We start from the raw sequence: 18,317 nt of genomic DNA, 5'->3' as shown, positions 1-18,317 counted from the left end.
TTGTGCCTGCAGTTTTACCTGCTTTGACCAAACAGATTCCCAGGCTGGGGGGAAAGCACTGGGTACAGACTGAGCAGCAGCTTCAGCTCTGCAGGAACAGGTCTGGAAAGCCGGGAGGATTTTCAGCAGAGTGATGTGTGGAAGAGATTTGAAGCTAGAAGTAAATTAACTGTTGTTGTGTTCGTGGCAGCAGGACTCGGTGTATTTGCAAATAAATCTGGCTTGGCACAAAGAAATGCTAATCTCCATCATCTCCTGAAAAAAAATTACCTGTAGCTCTGGATTTGGCTGAATGTGAAAAGCCTGTCTGAATGGAAGAAAGGTGACACACGATTGTCTTCTCAGCCTTTTCCAAGTTTGTAGCCTCTTCACTCTTGAGGTGCTAATGCCAGAAAATAAATACAGCGTTTTAATAAAGATCCACAGTCTCTGAAATTCCTCGTGGAGTCTGGGAATTGGCTGTAATACAGGTTATTTACAGTGAATTTGATCTTGAAACACTGAAACTAATAATCACGCAGAGGGCTGGATTGGCAGAGAGAGTTCTCATGCTTACTCTGCTTGTAATTTTTTTGTTTTATTTATAGGAGAAAGATAATGTTCTCAGTGAAGGGAATGAAATGTTATCCTGCTTTTGTGGGCTGCAATAATGTAATTAATTTGCTGCTTGCAATGCTTTTCAGCCCTTCTTAGATAAGCCCTAATGTTTCATGTGCAGCGTTTGAATGCAAAATGTGCTGGAGGAAAATGAGCAACGTTTGAATTTGGCATTAACAACAAAGCAATAAGTTACCTTGATAAAAATCTCAACAGTTTTTAAAAAGTAGAACCCCACAGAGATACTTCAGAATTAATTGATGGCAGATGAATTTAACACAGTTAAAATGAATTAAACCCCTTGCTATTTAGAATAATATAAAGATGTCTGAATTTTATTCCCAAAAGAGGAAATACAGTTGTTAAGTCCAGATGGATTTTTATTTTTATTGGAATAAGTTTCGAGACTAGTAAGGTCTGTCCTTTTTTTGTTAGCATTATTACCATAGTGTTGGATCTGGGATAGCACAGACCTGCCTTTTAAAAATTGATTTAAATCCAGTTAAATGAAGAGTTTTACTATGTTTATTTTTAAAATTAGCACTTTCTTATTGAATCTGTAAGAATGGGAAAGTAAGCAGGAGGGTGATGTACAGTGGATAAAAGCCAAGGGGCCAGTCCTGTGTGTGGTTATTGCCAGTAGAAATGTGGTAACTGTCAGTGTGTGGCTCTAACCTGCCCAAAGGTAGGGTAACTCAGCAGCACCTTAACCTTTCTTCAGCATGCTGAAGCCAGCTGTGCTTGGCTTGCCTTGCACTGCAGGCTTGCACTGAGGCAGCTGCTATGGTGCTGCAAGTGATGGGGTCAGTTGATCACATCTGAGGCCCAAGTTAGCAAAAGAAATTTGAAAGGGATTCAGTTTATTCATTTAGCAGATGAGAAGCAATCCTGCAATAAAATTATTAATCCTCTCACGGTGGTTTGTTCTTTGCTGTGTTTTAACCCTTAACAAACAGGCTTTAAGTTTGTGCTCCACTTGTGGTGGAGAAGAATTCAGTAGACTTCCTGCTTTGCTTATTGGCATCAAAATGGGTGGCAAATCAGGAGGCTTGCCAAGTTGGTGTTGGTTTGACTCAAGTGAGTTTAAAGTTGGGGAAAAAAACCAGACACCATTGGGCTTGGTACCATTGTGTAGCTCCACTTGGAACAGAATATGAAAGTGTTACTGATAAAATTGCAAGCTGATTCTAGGCTGTGAAAGTGGTATATGAGGAAATGAATGACTAATAAAGGAGTCTGGATCATGGGGTGAGCTATGTGCAAGAAGGCTGTAAGGGAGTCGATGTGGCCAAATGTCAAGTTGCATGTATAAGAACTAGGAACTGTAAACCACAGTTGCATCAAAGTGTGCCCCATCGTAGGAAACGGTGACTAAAAGCATTGGGCAGTAACTGATGAGCAAGAGTTGTCATTGCAACCATGGATAAAAGTGCTGTTGTGATCCAGATGGCAAAATAAAAGGGTTTTATTTCCTTTATACTTGGCACATGTACTGCGTATAATACAGAAGTGAAGGATATTGGTAAGATGAAGTGCTCTCAGTTGGGGAGCCACTGGTGTGGATAAAGATGTGGAAAACGTGGTGGGAACTGCAAGAGCCCAAAGTGCTTGGCTTATCAAATGGTGTTGGGGATGAGCTGATAGTGATGGGTAGATCCCCTTACAGCAGGGACAAAACATTGGCAAACGTATCGATAAGAAAAAGCTGTCCAGTCTAGCAGTCAAAAGCATATTGGGATTCAGTTTTGGTAAAGTCAACCACACTTATTAGGCATCAAATGAAATAATTTTCAATAAATTGTAGCTGGGTATTGGCATTGTGATTTGTTGCATTCACCAGTGTTCCACCTTTGCTAGGTGCCTGTTGTTTCATCTGGCTGGTCAGGATGTTGTTCTGCTTCCTGGCAGAAGGAACCATCAGAATTTAACACCAAGAAAATGCTACAGCAAGAAATGGTTCTAAGAAAAAGGGGAAAATGAACTTGTACTCTTGTGTTACAGATTCAGTGGTTCTTTCCTTTGACTCCGTTGGACATACAATAGGCTCAGGTACAACATTGCCTTCTTCTCTATCTCCCACCTCATGACAAGGCTTCTCCTTAACCGGACATGGTGGCCATGTTGGGAGGCAGGTCACAGAGTCAGACGTGTGGGAATCAGCCACGTAGCCACAGGGGGTAAATAGTTCCTTTTCTAAGTGTAGTGGAAGTGTTAAGGGTCTCTGTGTGACACGAGGACGAACATGTGGGACCCCTTTCATTACCCAGCGAGACAGATGACCTGGACACGTTACGTGCGTTAGTGATGCGGTTTGTGCTTTTTTTCTCATGTGAAAGGCATGAAGATGATGTCACCCACCAGCTGAAGCAAAACTGTTCCGTGCAACTAGGAGAGTTTCTCAGCTAAACAAACAGTTGAGTTATTTGGGGAAAGACATAAGGAATGTTTCCAGGAAGGAGAAGACCAAAAGAGTTGTTGCTAAACAAATAGGGATGGAAACTTTTGGGTTTGGGTGGAGATTGACCAGCATTATCGAACCCCAGGGCAAATCCTGCCCAATCTAATTTCCTTTGGAACCTGAGCACATCCTTCAGCTGAACCAGAAATCAAAATTCTCCTGTGTTGGGAGCACTTCCTAGAGCCAGTACTTACCCATTTGGCCAATGGACAGCACAAGCTGTGGTCAAGGAACATCCATAGTGAACACGATACGGTGAACGTATAACAAATCTGCAAGGGGCAGGCTAAGAATTGCTCTTACAACATAAAGCCCCTTAATACTTAAAGGTGGCAGTATTTACTGTCTTGCAGGAAAAGTAACCCAAGCACAGGTTTTAAATCTTACCTTGGTGACTAGCCTTTCCTGTTAGGTTGATAGGGGGAACATGCTGCCTTCCAACATAGCACCTGTCTTCTGCCTGCACGGTTCAAAAGAGAGCCTGCTGCCTGACACTAACAGCAAAGCTTGAACACAGATTTCCAATTTACTAACTCCCAAGCTAGTGACAGTAAACTGCTTTGTTTACAACACCCCAAATGCTTCCTGCTCTCCCTGCATCTTCTCTAAAACTTACATCTGGAAATGGATCTGTTTGTGGGTGCATGGTCTGATGTCGGTGTATCTCTAGGGTGCTGAGTGGATATGTTGTGTTTTTTGGGGGAAGAGACCTTCAATTAACTCACTTCCACTAATTAACATCAGTCATAAGTGAAGTGTGGTGTTGTCTGCCTCCTGTATTGGGTGATGGTTTCTTTAGTCTGCAAAAGTAGGGGGAAGTTGCACAGGTTTAAGGGATGAAATCTGTGAGTAAAATTCAGGGAAATACGTTGATAAGAACTGAGTGTGTATGAATCAGCATACTACCTGGAGTTAATGCTGGGTTGGTGTTGGTACAGCTAAGACCAGAATTTGTCCTGGAGTAAAACTTTTAAATATTACCTACTATGGATTCTTCCCCCCCACACCCCTTATACTATTTTAACTTCTAATTGATGTGAAAAGAGTTAACCCTATGGACAGCTTCCAGCCAAGGGTATCCGTGGAGTTAATCATAAAGGTTGTGTTGTGATACTACCAAGAGGGTGGTAAACTTAGTTATGAAAAATAGTTCAACGTCTCCATGTCTTTTGGAGCTCTGTTAATATGGAGGGTGGGGAACGAGCTCATGGAAGCCAGAGGACTGGCTGGGCCTGTTTTAATAGCACTGGTCTTTGTTCTGATTGTGTATTGCAACTCAAGCTTGGATCAGTTTGGAGAAAGACCGTAAAATTTGATCTTTTGTAAAACCCTTCCAGTGCAACAAGATTGAATTTCTCCATTGAAGAACCACGAAGGAAACTCCTATGTGTGTGAAGGGAGGCTCAGAGCTGTCTGAGGGCTGTATGTTTATTGCTTTCATATTTAGTACTTTGCATTCGCTGTGCTGCAAACTTTAACTTGCTCTGAACTGATATGTGTAATTAAGATGTCAAGATGTATGCTGTCTATCCAACTGAGGGATAGCTTTCCTTGTTGAACAGGAAGGAGAGAGAGAAAAACTGTGGCTATTGTGCTTCCGCTGTCCATCCCATCTCACCTTGCTGCAGACCCGAGAAAAGACAGAGCCCAGAAAGAACCCAAAGAAACAATGGCAGCTCCAGGCCCAGCCATCCCTAGTAGGTGATCTTTCAGGTTGGGGTAAGAAGGGACTAAAGTTTCATACTTGGAAACACAAAAATACCTGTGCCTTTTTCGTTAATAGTCAGAATTAAATAGCCATGACTAACAGTCTCCCTGTTAAGATTTTATGCTGCTTAAAACTAATACTTGTTGATTTATATTTGCATATTAAACAGCTTCTTGGAATCGCTCTTTTGTAATTGTAAATCATGCCACGTGAAGGGCAACGTCTTCTTGCAGCTTCTGTGTTTTATTTGAATTGACTGTTTGTCCTTGTCTTGGTTTTCCCCTTAGCTCTGTCCCACACGCAAATCTCAGTTTTCAGGGAGGCTGGAAATCTGTCCTCATATACCTCAAATTAATGACACTGTAGTTTATTCTGTATAAGCTTTCTGAACTCGTTGTTCAGAAGATCATCTGGCTACAGAGCATTGAAGTATTGCTTCACAGAAGCATGTTCTCATGGAAGACATGAGAACCAAACATGCTTGGAGTGAGACTGAGCTGTCTGAGGTTCATGCTGTGGTCTAGCCTTCACAAGTCCAGATGTTTTTGTGATTCTCTTAATGACTGCCCTTTCCCTTGAGAGATAAAGTTTGAGCAGCAAAGATAAATGTTTGACGTGATGTCTGTGCCAGTGTTTCAGCTGACTTCGTTTCAGAAAGGAGGGTGTCATGCTCTGAACTTGAGAAACACTAAGCAGGACACAGAGTGTTTGAGGAGACCTAGATTTCATTTGCTTGCCATAGACGGCCAGTGCTCCTTTTCTCTCCCCGCCCCCTCTGCTTCCCAGTGTAGTTGCTTTGTTTTACTTCGTTGCTAGCAAATCAAATCCTGGACCTTAAAGTCAGATTTATACCCTACTATTTTTGTTCAAGACTTTTTCTACTTCTGTCTGAGAGCAAGCAAGTCAGATTTTTCTTTAAGCCTTGTCAGGAGTGCACTGAATGTGCAGCTTTCCCATCTGCTGATGTGCCTGCTGGAAATACTGAGGCTCTAAGTACATTGTGGCTGCAGGCTTTTGCTCTGGTTGGAGATGTTTGACTGCAGTACTGGCCACCGGTTGTGTGATGCTGGTGGTTCTCACTACAAGCTTAAAACACAAGTTTTAACCTCATCTGAAGGGACCAAGTGTTACCTAGGTCTTGCTCAAACTGTTTAAATTTTTAAATGTTGTTGCTGTTGTTTTTTTCAAATTTAATCCCTAACCCTTATCAAAAGTTTGGCTTGAATTATGCAAAGAAAATGGAGCTTTTGAAATTTGATTTAGAGTAGCCTACCTGCTGCACACACTGTGCTTGTGAAAGCCCACGTGCAAGACCGTGCTCCCAGATGCTGCGTTCACAATGATAGTGGAGTACTCATCTGAGAGTTTAAATCCATGGTTATTTAGGGTTTGCTGTTAGTAATTCCTTCTGCTGAAGTCCTTAACCATTTTGGGAGAAGCTGTGAGAACTATGAAGGAAACTTTCTGGTTTTCCTTCAGCTGCTGAAGATGCTCAGATAACTATTTAGTGAAAGGTGAGAAGACCCCTGTGCCTGTCTTCCTAAAAACAGCTCCAGAGTGAATTTGGTGACTGCTTCCTATGTTTTGGATGGAGAGTGGTATGGATGGAGACCAGGAATAGGAATACAACTGAAATCATCAGGTATCAAATTGGTGGAGTAGTGACAGATTGGTAGCATGAGAGAGAAAGGTTGGGGACTTGCAGAAGATCTCTTGCTGTTCTTTGGTTTTCTCAGTGAGAAACTGGTATTGTAGGTCGCTACAATTACAAACTGATCTTTCCCAGATTTCTAAGTTAGTGGTAATTAATTTAGATATTATGTTAATCAATAGAATTGGTGAGTTTCTGGTAGCTGTTCTTGGTTTGAAGAAAACAACTTTAACTTACATTTGGAGCTGATGTGGTTCTAGTGTGTTGTGTTTTTATGTTGTTTTTTTTTTTCCCCTTAAACTGCATTTCTGACTGTCCTAACGCTGTGTGGCAGTGATGGGAAAGGAGAGGTGAATTTGTGTTGCACTTTTCTGCTTTCCTGTGGAGTAGAAAATAAATGGGAAGGATTTTTTTTTCCTGGTTTTAGTGGCTTTATTCTGCAAGAATGCTTCTCCCTTTTCATTTTTGATTAATGAAGTTCTACTTTATTCTTTATTTTTTTGAGCTGTAGACTGTGGGAGCTGTTTGAATCTCTGCCAGTGACTGTCATGTATCGGTTGCATAGTCCTTACATGACTTTGCCAGCATGTTCAGTATCAGCATCTGTCGTCTCACTAACGCTCTCTTTCCCCAGTTGAAAATACAGCTGTGAATGAGCTGAGGTGCAAATGCCAAGAAGTAGCTAAAAGAATACCTCAAAATTAAAGGTATTTTAATGTGATTTTTCTCTATCGTGTGACATCTCTCCCCATCAAGTCAGTACATCTTATAAAGTCACTAAAAGCTACTATAGATTACTGTTTTGTTAATATTGTTCTTGACTTTTATTAGGAAATACGATACAATTTCTAAAGTAAAGACCATGTTGGAAGATTCAGAAGGGCAGCATTAACTCCATTAGCCAAGTGGTAGTAAATGAAACAACTGTTTATTTAGCAAAGGTTGCAGTCTGGCTTTAAACAGATGACTCCCTGGGAAAAGGAAAAAAGGGCATATGCAGTTCATAGGAGGAAATTTTTCATTTTCCTATTGGAGTCTTTCATAAATTCAGCCTCAAGCAGTCAGCTGCTTTTCTACCCTTGCATGTGCTATAGTTTCATTGGGAAAAAAGTTGTAAGTAGTTAATATAGTCTGTGTTAAGGTAACCAGGGGCTTTTAAAATATAATATGCTAGAATGACCTCTTCTTTGTTTTACTATACCTTTTTTGGAGGTAAGACAAGCAGGCAAAAGACCTTCCTGATGGATGACCCATGCAGCACTATCAGCAAGTGATTACTTATTTGTTCTTTGTGTGGCTGGCGGATGAATAATGTAGCTGCAGAGTCTAATGAAGGAGACCCCTCTTGTGTATTGCTTTCCTCAGGCTGTAAAGCTGGGCCAGATGTCTTTGGGGGCCCCATCAGGAATTTCTGGGGGGTTGGGGAACCCAACCTTGAAGGTCTAGAGCTGGAAATTACTTCCTTTTGCTGCTAAATCTGAAACAGTATGTAGTATCCTCAAAATTTTTGGTGTCATCAGGGCACACAGGGGTTTGCAGCTGGTGACAGTTTCCCCCTTCTCCATTTTGAATTCACAGGTTTGTGTTTCAGTTGTGTTGATGGTGCTTGGTGTATCTATTTCCATCAAATATGGCTGGTTTCACCTGGAAAATGAACACTGAGCTTAGTGCAGCAGGATTGGTGTCTTGAGATCAGCTTGCACAGTCTATGAACATTTTTAATAGAAGCGAAACCCCACATTTTGCTGCTGAGGTTGAGAAGTGCTCTGTGGTTGGGTGTTTTCCTGCTTAGAATATTGCCCAATTTTAACCATTTTGGGTGAAATATTCTAGGGGGAAAGGAAGGAAGGGCGGGCATGTTTCAAGCTTATGATGTTTCCTTAAAAATTCAACTCAAAAGCAAAAAAAACCCTACCCTACTGCACATGAAAATGTTCTACCAGCAGTTATCAAAATACTCTCTGTACTTCTTGCTTCAGTCGTGGTTCTCTAGACCAGGTGCTCCAGGTGGGAGTAATAATATTGTCAAGGAGGTTCTTTTGTTCCCCAGACGAAAAAGGACACCTGATTGAGGCTACATTAGAAGTTCTTGGAGAACCAATTGTTTTTTACACACATGGAGGAGATGTCAAATGGCCAGATAATTCTATGCAGACATAGATTGGTGAGGTGTCCTTCTAGCTTTGGGCTTGCCTTGTGCTGCAAGGGTTAAGCACTTATCTTACAGGCTCAGTTCTGGTCCTTCTGTGTATTTTAACAGAGCAAGTAAAGGTGTGAAGGGCCAGGCTTTATCTTGCCAGAACACTCAAGATTTGCACTGTTATTACTTGGATAACCTGGAGAAAAACGCTGCTAAACTTGTATGCCAAAGAGTTGACAGGGATGAGCAAGAAACTGGAACATAGACTTTAAGAGATGGGCACACAGTCTATGCAGGGACAAGGCTTACATAGCCCAGGTGGCCTCAGCTCTACCCCTTCTGAAATTTGCTTTAGTCTTCTCTCTTCCCCCAACAAACCCCCAGTTAGTTAAATAGGCTCAGAAAAGAATGCTTTCATCTTTCATCATTGGGTTCTATCACCAAAGAGGTTAAAGTTGAAAACCCAAATGTAAGGATGCAAGATTAAGCCCTTGTTTGTCCAATACTCTCATTGCTGCTCAGTAATCCTGAGTGGTATTTTTTTAACCCTGGAAGAAAACCTTTCTTTTGTCCTTTACAGTTGATCCATTGCATATGACTTTTTTCATTAGTTCTTTCTTGTCTCTTGAGTTCTAGGAGAATTGCGTTACATCAGCTGAACTTTTGTAACTGTCCATATGTGTTTTCATAGTCTGAGGTGAATGCGAGTTGCTTGACCTTTCTCATTGTTGGGTAAGTCATTTTACCTGGCCTTTGCCACAGATTTAGAACCTGCATGTGGACAGAGATCGAGGCTTAGCTCAGTTGCAGCCTCAATTCCCCAGAGAGCAAACTGCACTGGACAGGATGAAGTGTATCAGGGTGGTCTGAGCTGTTCTTAACAGGGCTTCTGTCTCTTGGGTCTCATACTGAGTTCTTTGACAAACACAAACATTTTTAATAAAAGAGCTAAAATTGAACATTCTGCCTTCCCCTCCCCCCCCCATGCTTACAATTACCAGTTAAACACAGAACCACAGCCGCATATAGCCTGTCTTTAAAAAGTTAATTTTCTGGGGGCAAAGTTATTTGTACTGTGTTTCAAAGTAGCTAGATGCTAAAGAAATATTACTCAAGTCATCAGTGAAATCATTTACAGGTAGTTTGAAGGCTAAAACCAGAGAACCAAGTTAGTTCCTGGATTGCTGATTTCTGGTTAGTGGCATAAGGGGAAATTTTGCATATTTTGCAATAGCTCTGTTGGCTGCAGATGCAAAATGCCATTTGAAAACTTGATAGAAATTGTACACTGTCCTTAATGACTTTTTGGGTGGTCTGTGTGGAGTTTACAGACATTAGACAATGCGTTTCACACTTGCTGCCTGGTAGCTAGATTTCTGTTGGATACTTGGGAGAAATATCCATGCTAATGCCAGCATTGAATCTGGCACAGGATTCTCATCATTTATAGAAACTGCTATGCTTGGCTGTACTTCTGTTCATGTAATCCTAATTACATGCTTTATTATGAAATTGTTGTCAGTTATTAGATTCTTATTCAATTCTGATCTTCCTGGAAATGTTGAAATGTGTTTTATTTCTGACCTAAGATGACCTCTTGTTCTCATGGGGCATAGTGAAATTTCTTGTCCCGTATTTGTTCATTTCTGTGCTTCTGTACACTACGTTACCACATTGTCAGCTGAGATCTATAGCTTCCTAGCACGAGTGAGTGTGTGGTCCTTAGACTGTTTGCTCTCTTTTCATACTATTGCTTTTATTCCTCACGTGCCTTTCAGTCCCTTATGGGTTGGGAATGTAAAGCCTTTTTCAGATTGTTCCATGGTGTTCTTCTGGGGGATGCAAAGTAAGTTATTTACTCAGTGTTCACTTAACACCCCTCCATCCCCCAAACCCTATTCCACACAGCCATATGGATGCCTTGTCTGGATGGAGGTTGGTGGCTCATACGTGACCTGCGCAGGATCAGACCTACCAACCTGGTTAGATGTGAAGGGAGTTCAGAGCCACTTGCCGTGGTAGCTCTGCCTTGTGCTTCAGTGCAGCCAGCCCCTAATGAGGGGTCATCATGGTGCTGCTGGCAGAGGCCAACATCATACCACAGTAACACAGCCAGCTGTTGGTGCTGGAGTATTTATTTCTATCATGTTCTTGCTAGCTGTTTGGGATTTTGGGGTTTTTTTTTCTAATACTCTAGCACTTTATCTCATTGAATGAAACAGAGGAAAAATGTATTTGTGTATCAGCTGGCTAATGGTGAATAAAGCTGTAAACTGAGGTGATGGGAAGCAAAAGCAACCTATAGGTCAGGGCACAGAGAGGTTGAGTGCCAAGGCAGGCTCCTGCAGCCAGTGTTTTTAAGGGAGGAAAGGATGGGAGTGGGATTACCCTTTTCTCAGCAGTGAGCTGTGAGATCAGCGCTCAGTCCATCTCTCCTGTAACCATCACACCATGACCATACATACTTTATTTCAGATTCAGTTGTACCTGGCTTTGATTTAGTGGGCCCATGCTTTATTTTGTTTTGAATTAAATACATAACTCCAGACACAGACTGCCTTTCCTTGCAGCTGGATTATGCGTCCAGCTTTCTCCAGGTATTTGGGGTTTTATCAGTCTCCTGTGAATCCAGGCTGCTTCCAGCAGCTGTGGCACACTGCTGTGTGTCACAGTGACTTTGGCCCCTGTACTCACACTGTTACAGCTAAATGACAAGACTGATCTTTGCTAAAAAGGAAGTGAGCTTTCAATCTGTAATTTAGAGGCTCCTAGTGTCTGTCTTGGGGGAGCAGCATGTGATCAGCCAGTGGCAATACTGGGACTCTCGAAGTCCCAGTAAGAGCAAGATGGCACATGGTGAGTGAGGGCAGCAGTTCTCTCCCTGCAGTGGTTCCTGTGCTTTCCCAGCCAGTGAGAGGAAGGACATAGAGGCTTCTGGTTTGAAGTTAACACCTGGAAGGGTAATTTACACCCTGCTGAAAATCAAGAGCCTGCCTGCCCTGCTGGTTAGAAACCAGACATGTTACTTTGTTTCATTACACTTCCTACTTTTTTTTTTTCCTTTTTTTGAAAGTGCCTCCTATGAGATAGTTGATACATAATAGTAATCATCAGTGGACTTCAGAGGCAACCACCTAGGGAAGGTGAAATGTATGTGACAAACTGCAGGCAAATCCTGGGAAACGCTGCACTGCAGGTGTGTCGTCTGTGACACTTCGTGTTTAATACGTGTGTGTCTCATGGTGCTCTGGTTGCAAAGCTCATAAAGTGCTGAGTATGTTGTAGTTATGAAGTGATGTCTCTCTCACTGCATTTCTTCTTGTATTTCTTATTGGGAAGGGGGAAATGTTGTCTTGAATAGAGTAAGGTTGGTGACACGTTGGTCAGTGGCTGTAGATGTTTTTTTAAAAGAATAATAAAACCAAACCTTGTTGCTGTTTGCTCAGTATGGATGTTGATTTGGGAAGGAGGAAGGGCTAATAAAAAAAGAAGGCTTTTTTTTTTCTGGAATAGATACCTTCCCATGCATGATCCCACATGTGGAAAAGGTAAGGTTGGTCAGGAAATAATTTCTTGTAGAGGAATACCTTGGGAGGAAGTGTATGTGAAAAGCAGCATGTGAAGAATGCACAACTGTGAGTGTGTGGAAGGTGGAGGAGGGATGCACAGGTGCATTTCTAACATCAAATACACCAGGGATGGTGGGTGGCACGTGGGTGCTGGCAGAGAATGCATAGTATGTGCCAAGATCAAGTGCAGGCATGTTCTGCAACTTCTGTTACCTGAGTTATGTCAAACATAACTCTTCCCTTGGCTCGGGATTTAAATCTTAATGGGATTGAAATCAATGGCACAGTTTACACTGACCTGGCTGGTGCAAGTGTTTTGTCTTAGGTACATGCATAGTCTTTCCTGTTCTGCCAGTAAGTGGCAGCATGAAAAGCTTGTGATCTCAGGGAAACTGGAACAGAAATCCTGGTGGTGTTTCATAAGGAAAGCAAACTTCCTGAGTTCCACTGAGCTCTTTCTAAAAGACTATGACATTTTTTTCCTTCTTGTTTCTTTTCATACACCCTGATTATGAAGCTCTGGAGGGATTGTGTTTCACTTCACTCTATTTCTGCTGTATGGTAGCGAGATGCAGTGGTTCTCTGTGCATGGAGGCCTCTGAACATAACCCAGTGCAAGGAGGACACTACACCTTTGAGTTTTTCTTCTGTATCTCATGTGAATTCTAATAGTTTTGGGTTTTGTATCAAGTATTGGATTTACAAGAACACAAGTTATGCAGAGATGCTGAATGCAAAGCTTGCCTTATCTAGGAGTTACATATGTTCTGAGTTGATAACCTTGTTGCTGTAGCTGTTCCCTGTTTGTGGCATAAAGTGTGACTTTGCGGTTTCCTATTGAACATCATCACCTGAACTTGAAGCACTTTTGCCATGGTGGGTGACTTTCTCTTGAAGATGGGCTGCTTGTTTACAAAGTTGTGAGTTGGAATAGATAAGGAATCAAGAAAGCTCTACAGTGTCAGATCTAGGAGGAGTGTTTGTAATACAAATTACCGGCAAAACAATTTCTACTGCAAGCAGGAAAGCTTTGTATATCACTGCATGTGTGGTTTCTGTAGTGCTTTGTTCTTATGAGTACAGATTATCTTGGTTAATTCTGGTGATTTCTAAATTAATGATTACTCACACAATGTTTTTTTTATATATATTTTAGTATTTTCTGGAGATTCAGAAATGTTACTTTGGGAGTACCTTGAAGTAACAATCTGTGATAACTAGTTGCTAGTGACTGGAAATTATGATATAGCTGTTTTCAGTTAGAAATAATTATTGCCACTTTTGGTTTTGGTTCCTTTTGCAGAGGAAACACTTGCAGTTTTTATGATATTGTGTCCCTTGCTTTTGTTTTCCAGAATATGACAAACTGGGCTTTCTCCTGAACCTGGACTCAAAATTGTAAGTAGAACAGTAGGACTCTTCTTTGTTTCTGTGAATACAGATTTCTGTTGTAAGCAACTTTTTGTGTTACCTGGGCAGTTGCCTCACCAGACTATTCACATCTACCTGGGACAGCCACATCCTGCAGCAACCTGGCAATTAAGATTTCTTTCCTTACACTAAGGTTGGCTGGCTGGCTTGGGTTGTATGTAGTTCACTGTCATTAATTCCTTAATGACTGATCAAGAGGCTATAAACATCCACCTGAAGCACTTTCAGTCTGTTCTAGTTATCCTACTGTTAAGCTTCCAAATGAGGAAAAATGTTTGAAAGCTGGAGGAACATCAATCTGCAATTTACAGGGATGCTTAAGAGTTTGTATTTCATTTGCACTTGTTTCTTTAAAAATGGATGTCGCTGTTTTTGTTTGTAAACTGGAGTGGAAAGAACTTCAGCACAAGGCAGTGACCCTTGGCTGCCTCAGAAGAACAACAAAGTACTGAAGGACAATGCTCAAAACGCTTTTTTGTCATAAATCAGTCAAATTGAGACTGAACTTCTTAACACTAGGGGTCACTAGTGACTCTCGCTGAGGTCAGCAGCCTGGTGGAAATTTTGGTATTGGGAGCAAAAAGACTACTAAAAACCTTCTGCTACTTAAAAAAGGCACTGAAGGAATCCAGTGGCTTTGAACGACTTGAGGATGCATCACTTGTAAAATGTGTCATGTTGCTATTAAAACCATTCTTAATGTTTAAAACGTTTCATTGTACTTAGAGTGTAGCATGAAAGTTTTGAGTTTAGTCTTGCTGAGCAGCTTGGGGGCTCCATAATGAAATAAAAGCCTTGTTGGGAACTGCTGTTTGCAGCACATGAGAAAGTCTCTAGGTAGGAACTTCTACAGAAGAAGCTGCTTACACAAACTCAAGTAATTTATCTGGTGCTGTGGAATAACATGTGTGAGAGGGAATATTGCTGAGGTGTTTTGGGTTTGGTTTTTTTTTCCTCCCAAAGGCTCTGTGTCTCATTCAGTGTGCAGGAAGGATGGTGTTTACTGCATGAGTAGCTGGTCAAGGTTTCTTTCTGGTCTCACTTAATGTAGCATTCTGTACATGCTGCCTGGAACCCGTGCTGGTTGCACAGTTACCAATTTTCTTTAGCAAATTTTCTGTGTTGGGGCATCCTTATGGTTTTGAGACAGTAGTGTATGTACCCTTACAACAGTCTGAGATGAGGTGATATGTTATCTTCAATTTATACATGTAGAAGCCAAAGCAAATAAATTAATATGAAATTGTGAAGTGGGTGAGTAAGCTCTGAATGAATGTCTTGGCACTAGTAAGGGGAAAATGTGTTTTAAGTTAAGTAGTTTGATTTGGGGATTTTTCTTTCCAGAGGAATTTGCATATTTTGTAATGTCTGATTTACTGAACATGCCCATTGACTGTCCACACACTTTTGGTGTACCAGCTGTGGTTAACAGCCTGAGTTGTGTCCAAACCATGGCTTAAATTTTGCTCTTCCTATCCTGCCTTCTGTACACACTCTCATTTGTTGTTGTTGCTTTTACCAAGTCCCATTGATTCTTCCTTCCACTCAAGCCTCTGTTATGTCATTTTTTCTCTTCTTTGCTGACTTACCTATTTTGATCAGCATGGATTCACCAAGGGAAGATCATGCTCAACCAATCTCATAGCCTTCTATGATCTCATCATAGAAGGGTGGAGGGAGGGAGAGCAGTGGATGTCCTCTGCCTTGACTTCAGCAAGGCCTTTGATACTGTCTCCAATGACATCCTGATAGCAAAGCTGAGAGAGCACAGGATAGATGAGTGGACAGTGAGGTGGGTTGAGAACTGGCTGTCAGACCAGGCTCAGAGGGTCGTGATCAGTGGAGCAGAATCTGACTGGAGGCCTGTGATTAGCAGTGTTCCCCAGGGCTCGGTGTTGGGTCCAGTCCTGTTTAATATCTTCATTGATGACCTTGATGAGGGAATAGCATCCACTCCTCAGCAAGTACACTGATGATACAAAGCTGGGAGAAGTGGCTGACATGCAGGAACACTGCGTTGCCATCCAGAGAGACCTGGACAGGCTGGAGAGCTGGGCAGGGAGAAACCTAATGAAATTCAACAAAAGCAAGTGTAAAGTCTTGCACTTGGGGAGGAATAACTGTCTGTATCAATACAGGCTGGGGGGTGACCTGCTGGATAAGAGCTCTGTGGAGAAGGACCTGGGGGTTCTGGTTGATGACAGGTTGGCCATGAGCCGTCAGTGTGCCCTGGGGGCTGAGAGCCAATGGGATCCTGGGGTGCATCAGGAGGAGTGTGGCCAGCAGGTCGAAGGAGGTGATCCTTCCCCTCTTCTCTGCCCTGGTCAGGCTCCACCTGGAGTATTGTGTCCAGTTCTTGGCTCTCTGGTGTAAAAAGGACAGGGATGTCCTTGAGAGAGTCCAGAGAAGGGTTACGAAGATGATTAAGGGCCTGGAACATCTCCCCTGTGAGGAAAGACTAAGTGAGCTGGGACTGATCAGTCTAGAGAAAAGAAGACTAAGGGGGGACCTAATTAATGTTTATAAATATCTTAAGTATGGGATGCAGGGGGAATTGGCCAGCCCCTTTTCAGTGGTCTGTGGAGACAGGACAAGGGTCAATGGCTGCAAGTTGGAGCACAGGAAGTTCCGCACCAACATGCGGAAGAACTTTTACACAGTGAGGGTGACAGAGCCCTGGGACAGGCTGCCCAGGGGGTGTGGAGTCTCCTTCTCTGGAGACATTCAAGACCCATCTGGATGCCTGTCTGTGCACTATGAGCTGGGGAGCTGCTTTGGCAGGGGGGTTGGACCCGATGATCTCTCGAGGTCCCTTCCAACCCCTACGATTCTGTGATTCTGTGATCCCAGGTCTCTGAGACATGGCCTGCTCCTCCTTTTTTTATTAAAGCCTCCCCATGATAGAATCTTTCCATTATTTTTGATAAAAGAACGATTTTGTTGACTACTTTAAAAATAGGTATTTACATAGCAGCCTAAATGTGTGTGCTGGCTTTTCAAAGCCATAAAGTTAGCTCCTGGAAAGGCCTGCAATAGAATCAACACAATTAAAATAAATACTACGAGGATAAGTTAAGGAGCAAAGAAACCAAATGCTACACATAGGTAAAATGACTTTTTTTAACAGTACTTGTCCTTTGTCAGTTTTAGGGTTTTTTTTTTTCCTTTATTGTTGTTTGTTTCTTCCGTGGCAGTGAAGCTGGCTCTGCTTTGAGAATGGACCTGATGACCTGCAGCCTGAATTATTCTGATTATTTTTCTCAATAAGGCAGACGGGGCGGGGGGAAAGCCAAACATACCATAAACCGTACTAAATAAATTCTGAAAGAAAATGGGTGACAGTGCAGAGGAATTTACTGCTGTTGTGCGAGTTCAGCATGTGTGGTCAGGGTACCAAGTATGTTCTCTAAGTACACACTGAATTCAGGGGAATTCAGTGGTTAGAAATACTTTGTGTTACTCAATCAAGATGGTACCATCACAGAAGCACTTCTTGGTTAAAAAGGGTTTTGCTTAGAGTTGAAAGGGGTAATATCTTCCCTACTGGTGAATTTATTGTCAGAAATAATTTAATTACATCTGTTGTTGTGATAGAATTGTTCTGGTGGAATTTTGCCATAGATCATAAATTTATAGGGTTCACTTAATTGACAGCATGTGAGAGTCCTGTGTGACTTGAAGCAACAATTAGTTTTCTCTCCTGTTTTCCTTCATCTTTCAATTGTGCAAAATCTGTTTCTGTCTGTTAGTTGATGTCATTTAAACTAATGACCTAGAGAACAAATGTTTTCCACAAAGGTGGATCTGCATAAAAACTTAAATGCTCTGACTTGCATTTTAATGGACATTACACAGAGAAAAGTGTTTCACATGAATAATTAGTAACGTGTCTGTTTGCATCTGCAGCTTTAGTTTTTTCATCTATTAGTATTTTAGAGTCCCCCAACCCTGTTTATTCGGGTATAATAGATTTGTTGTGGTCACAGCAATGTGTAAATGATTCTGTTCACTGGTTCTCTTTGAGTTCATGCAAGTGGTAATGGAACCAGATTTGCTCACTTTGGAAAGAAAAGTGTATCAGAAGTATCTGAGAAGTGTTGTTTTCTGGGAACTCTGTATCTGACACATGCCTTGCTATAGTATTAGGGAGTCTGGTATGGCCAAGAATCTTACCTGGAAGGAGATGACAAGTTTTTAAGATACTGTACAGATGCTTCATGGGAATGGCCAGTTTTGACTACTAGCTTTGTTGCTCTGAACTTGTCAGAAAGGAAAATATGAAGAAGGAAGATGCTTCCTTTCTCCTGGCAGTGCTTAGACTAACTCTTCTTTGGAAAGTCTTTCAGCTTTTAAAAAGCAGGGTGGTATCCAGGTAGGGATGATTAATGGAATACAGGATGAATGGAAAACTGAGGACTTCTGTAGGCAACATGAATTAGTTGTTGTCTTAGTCAAAACAAGGCATAAGACTCATCGAGACCAGACTAGTGAAAAATGTGTGTTGCAAGAGGAGTTTCTCTCTTAATTATGCTTGTACCAACCATAACATCGTTACCAAAATTAGGGTATCGAAACAAAATGTGCTTGAAGTATAGGAACAGACTGATTGCATCAGTTTCTCCTAGATAAACATTCTTCCCAAGCAGCAGAGCCACATACCTTTTTGAAACCTAGAAGAAAAATCTGACATTTACTAGTTGTGTAGGGAAAAGTACTTACACAAAAAATAAAATACAGTTCACAAGTCTTGATTCTTGGAGGGG

At 41.7% G+C, this 18,317-nt stretch overlaps 1 protein-coding gene across 3 annotated transcripts in view; it reads left to right on the top strand.

The window, feature by feature from the left end:
- ST3GAL3 (ST3 beta-galactoside alpha-2,3-sialyltransferase 3) overlaps positions 1-18,317 on the top strand; it is a 177,319-nt gene that overhangs the window by 35,243 nt on the left and 123,759 nt on the right. For 2 of the 3 annotated variants that reach the window (XM_084266159.1, XM_084266158.1), the window contains exons 3-5: positions 2,599-2,646; positions 4,618-4,752; positions 13,479-13,521. In XM_084266159.1, the coding sequence (XP_084122285.1) occupies positions 2,599-2,646; positions 4,618-4,752; positions 13,479-13,521 (226 nt within the window). The remainder of the gene's footprint in view (positions 1-2,598; positions 2,647-4,617; positions 4,753-13,478; positions 13,522-18,317) is intronic. The other variant, XM_084266160.1, reaches the window with a different exon arrangement.

Source organism: Gallinula chloropus, assembly GCF_964237585.1.
Source record: "Gallinula chloropus genome assembly, chromosome: 6".
Classification (NCBI taxonomy): domain Eukaryota; kingdom Metazoa; phylum Chordata; class Aves; order Gruiformes; family Rallidae; genus Gallinula; species Gallinula chloropus.
This window is presented reverse-complemented; position numbering and strand designations above follow the sequence as displayed.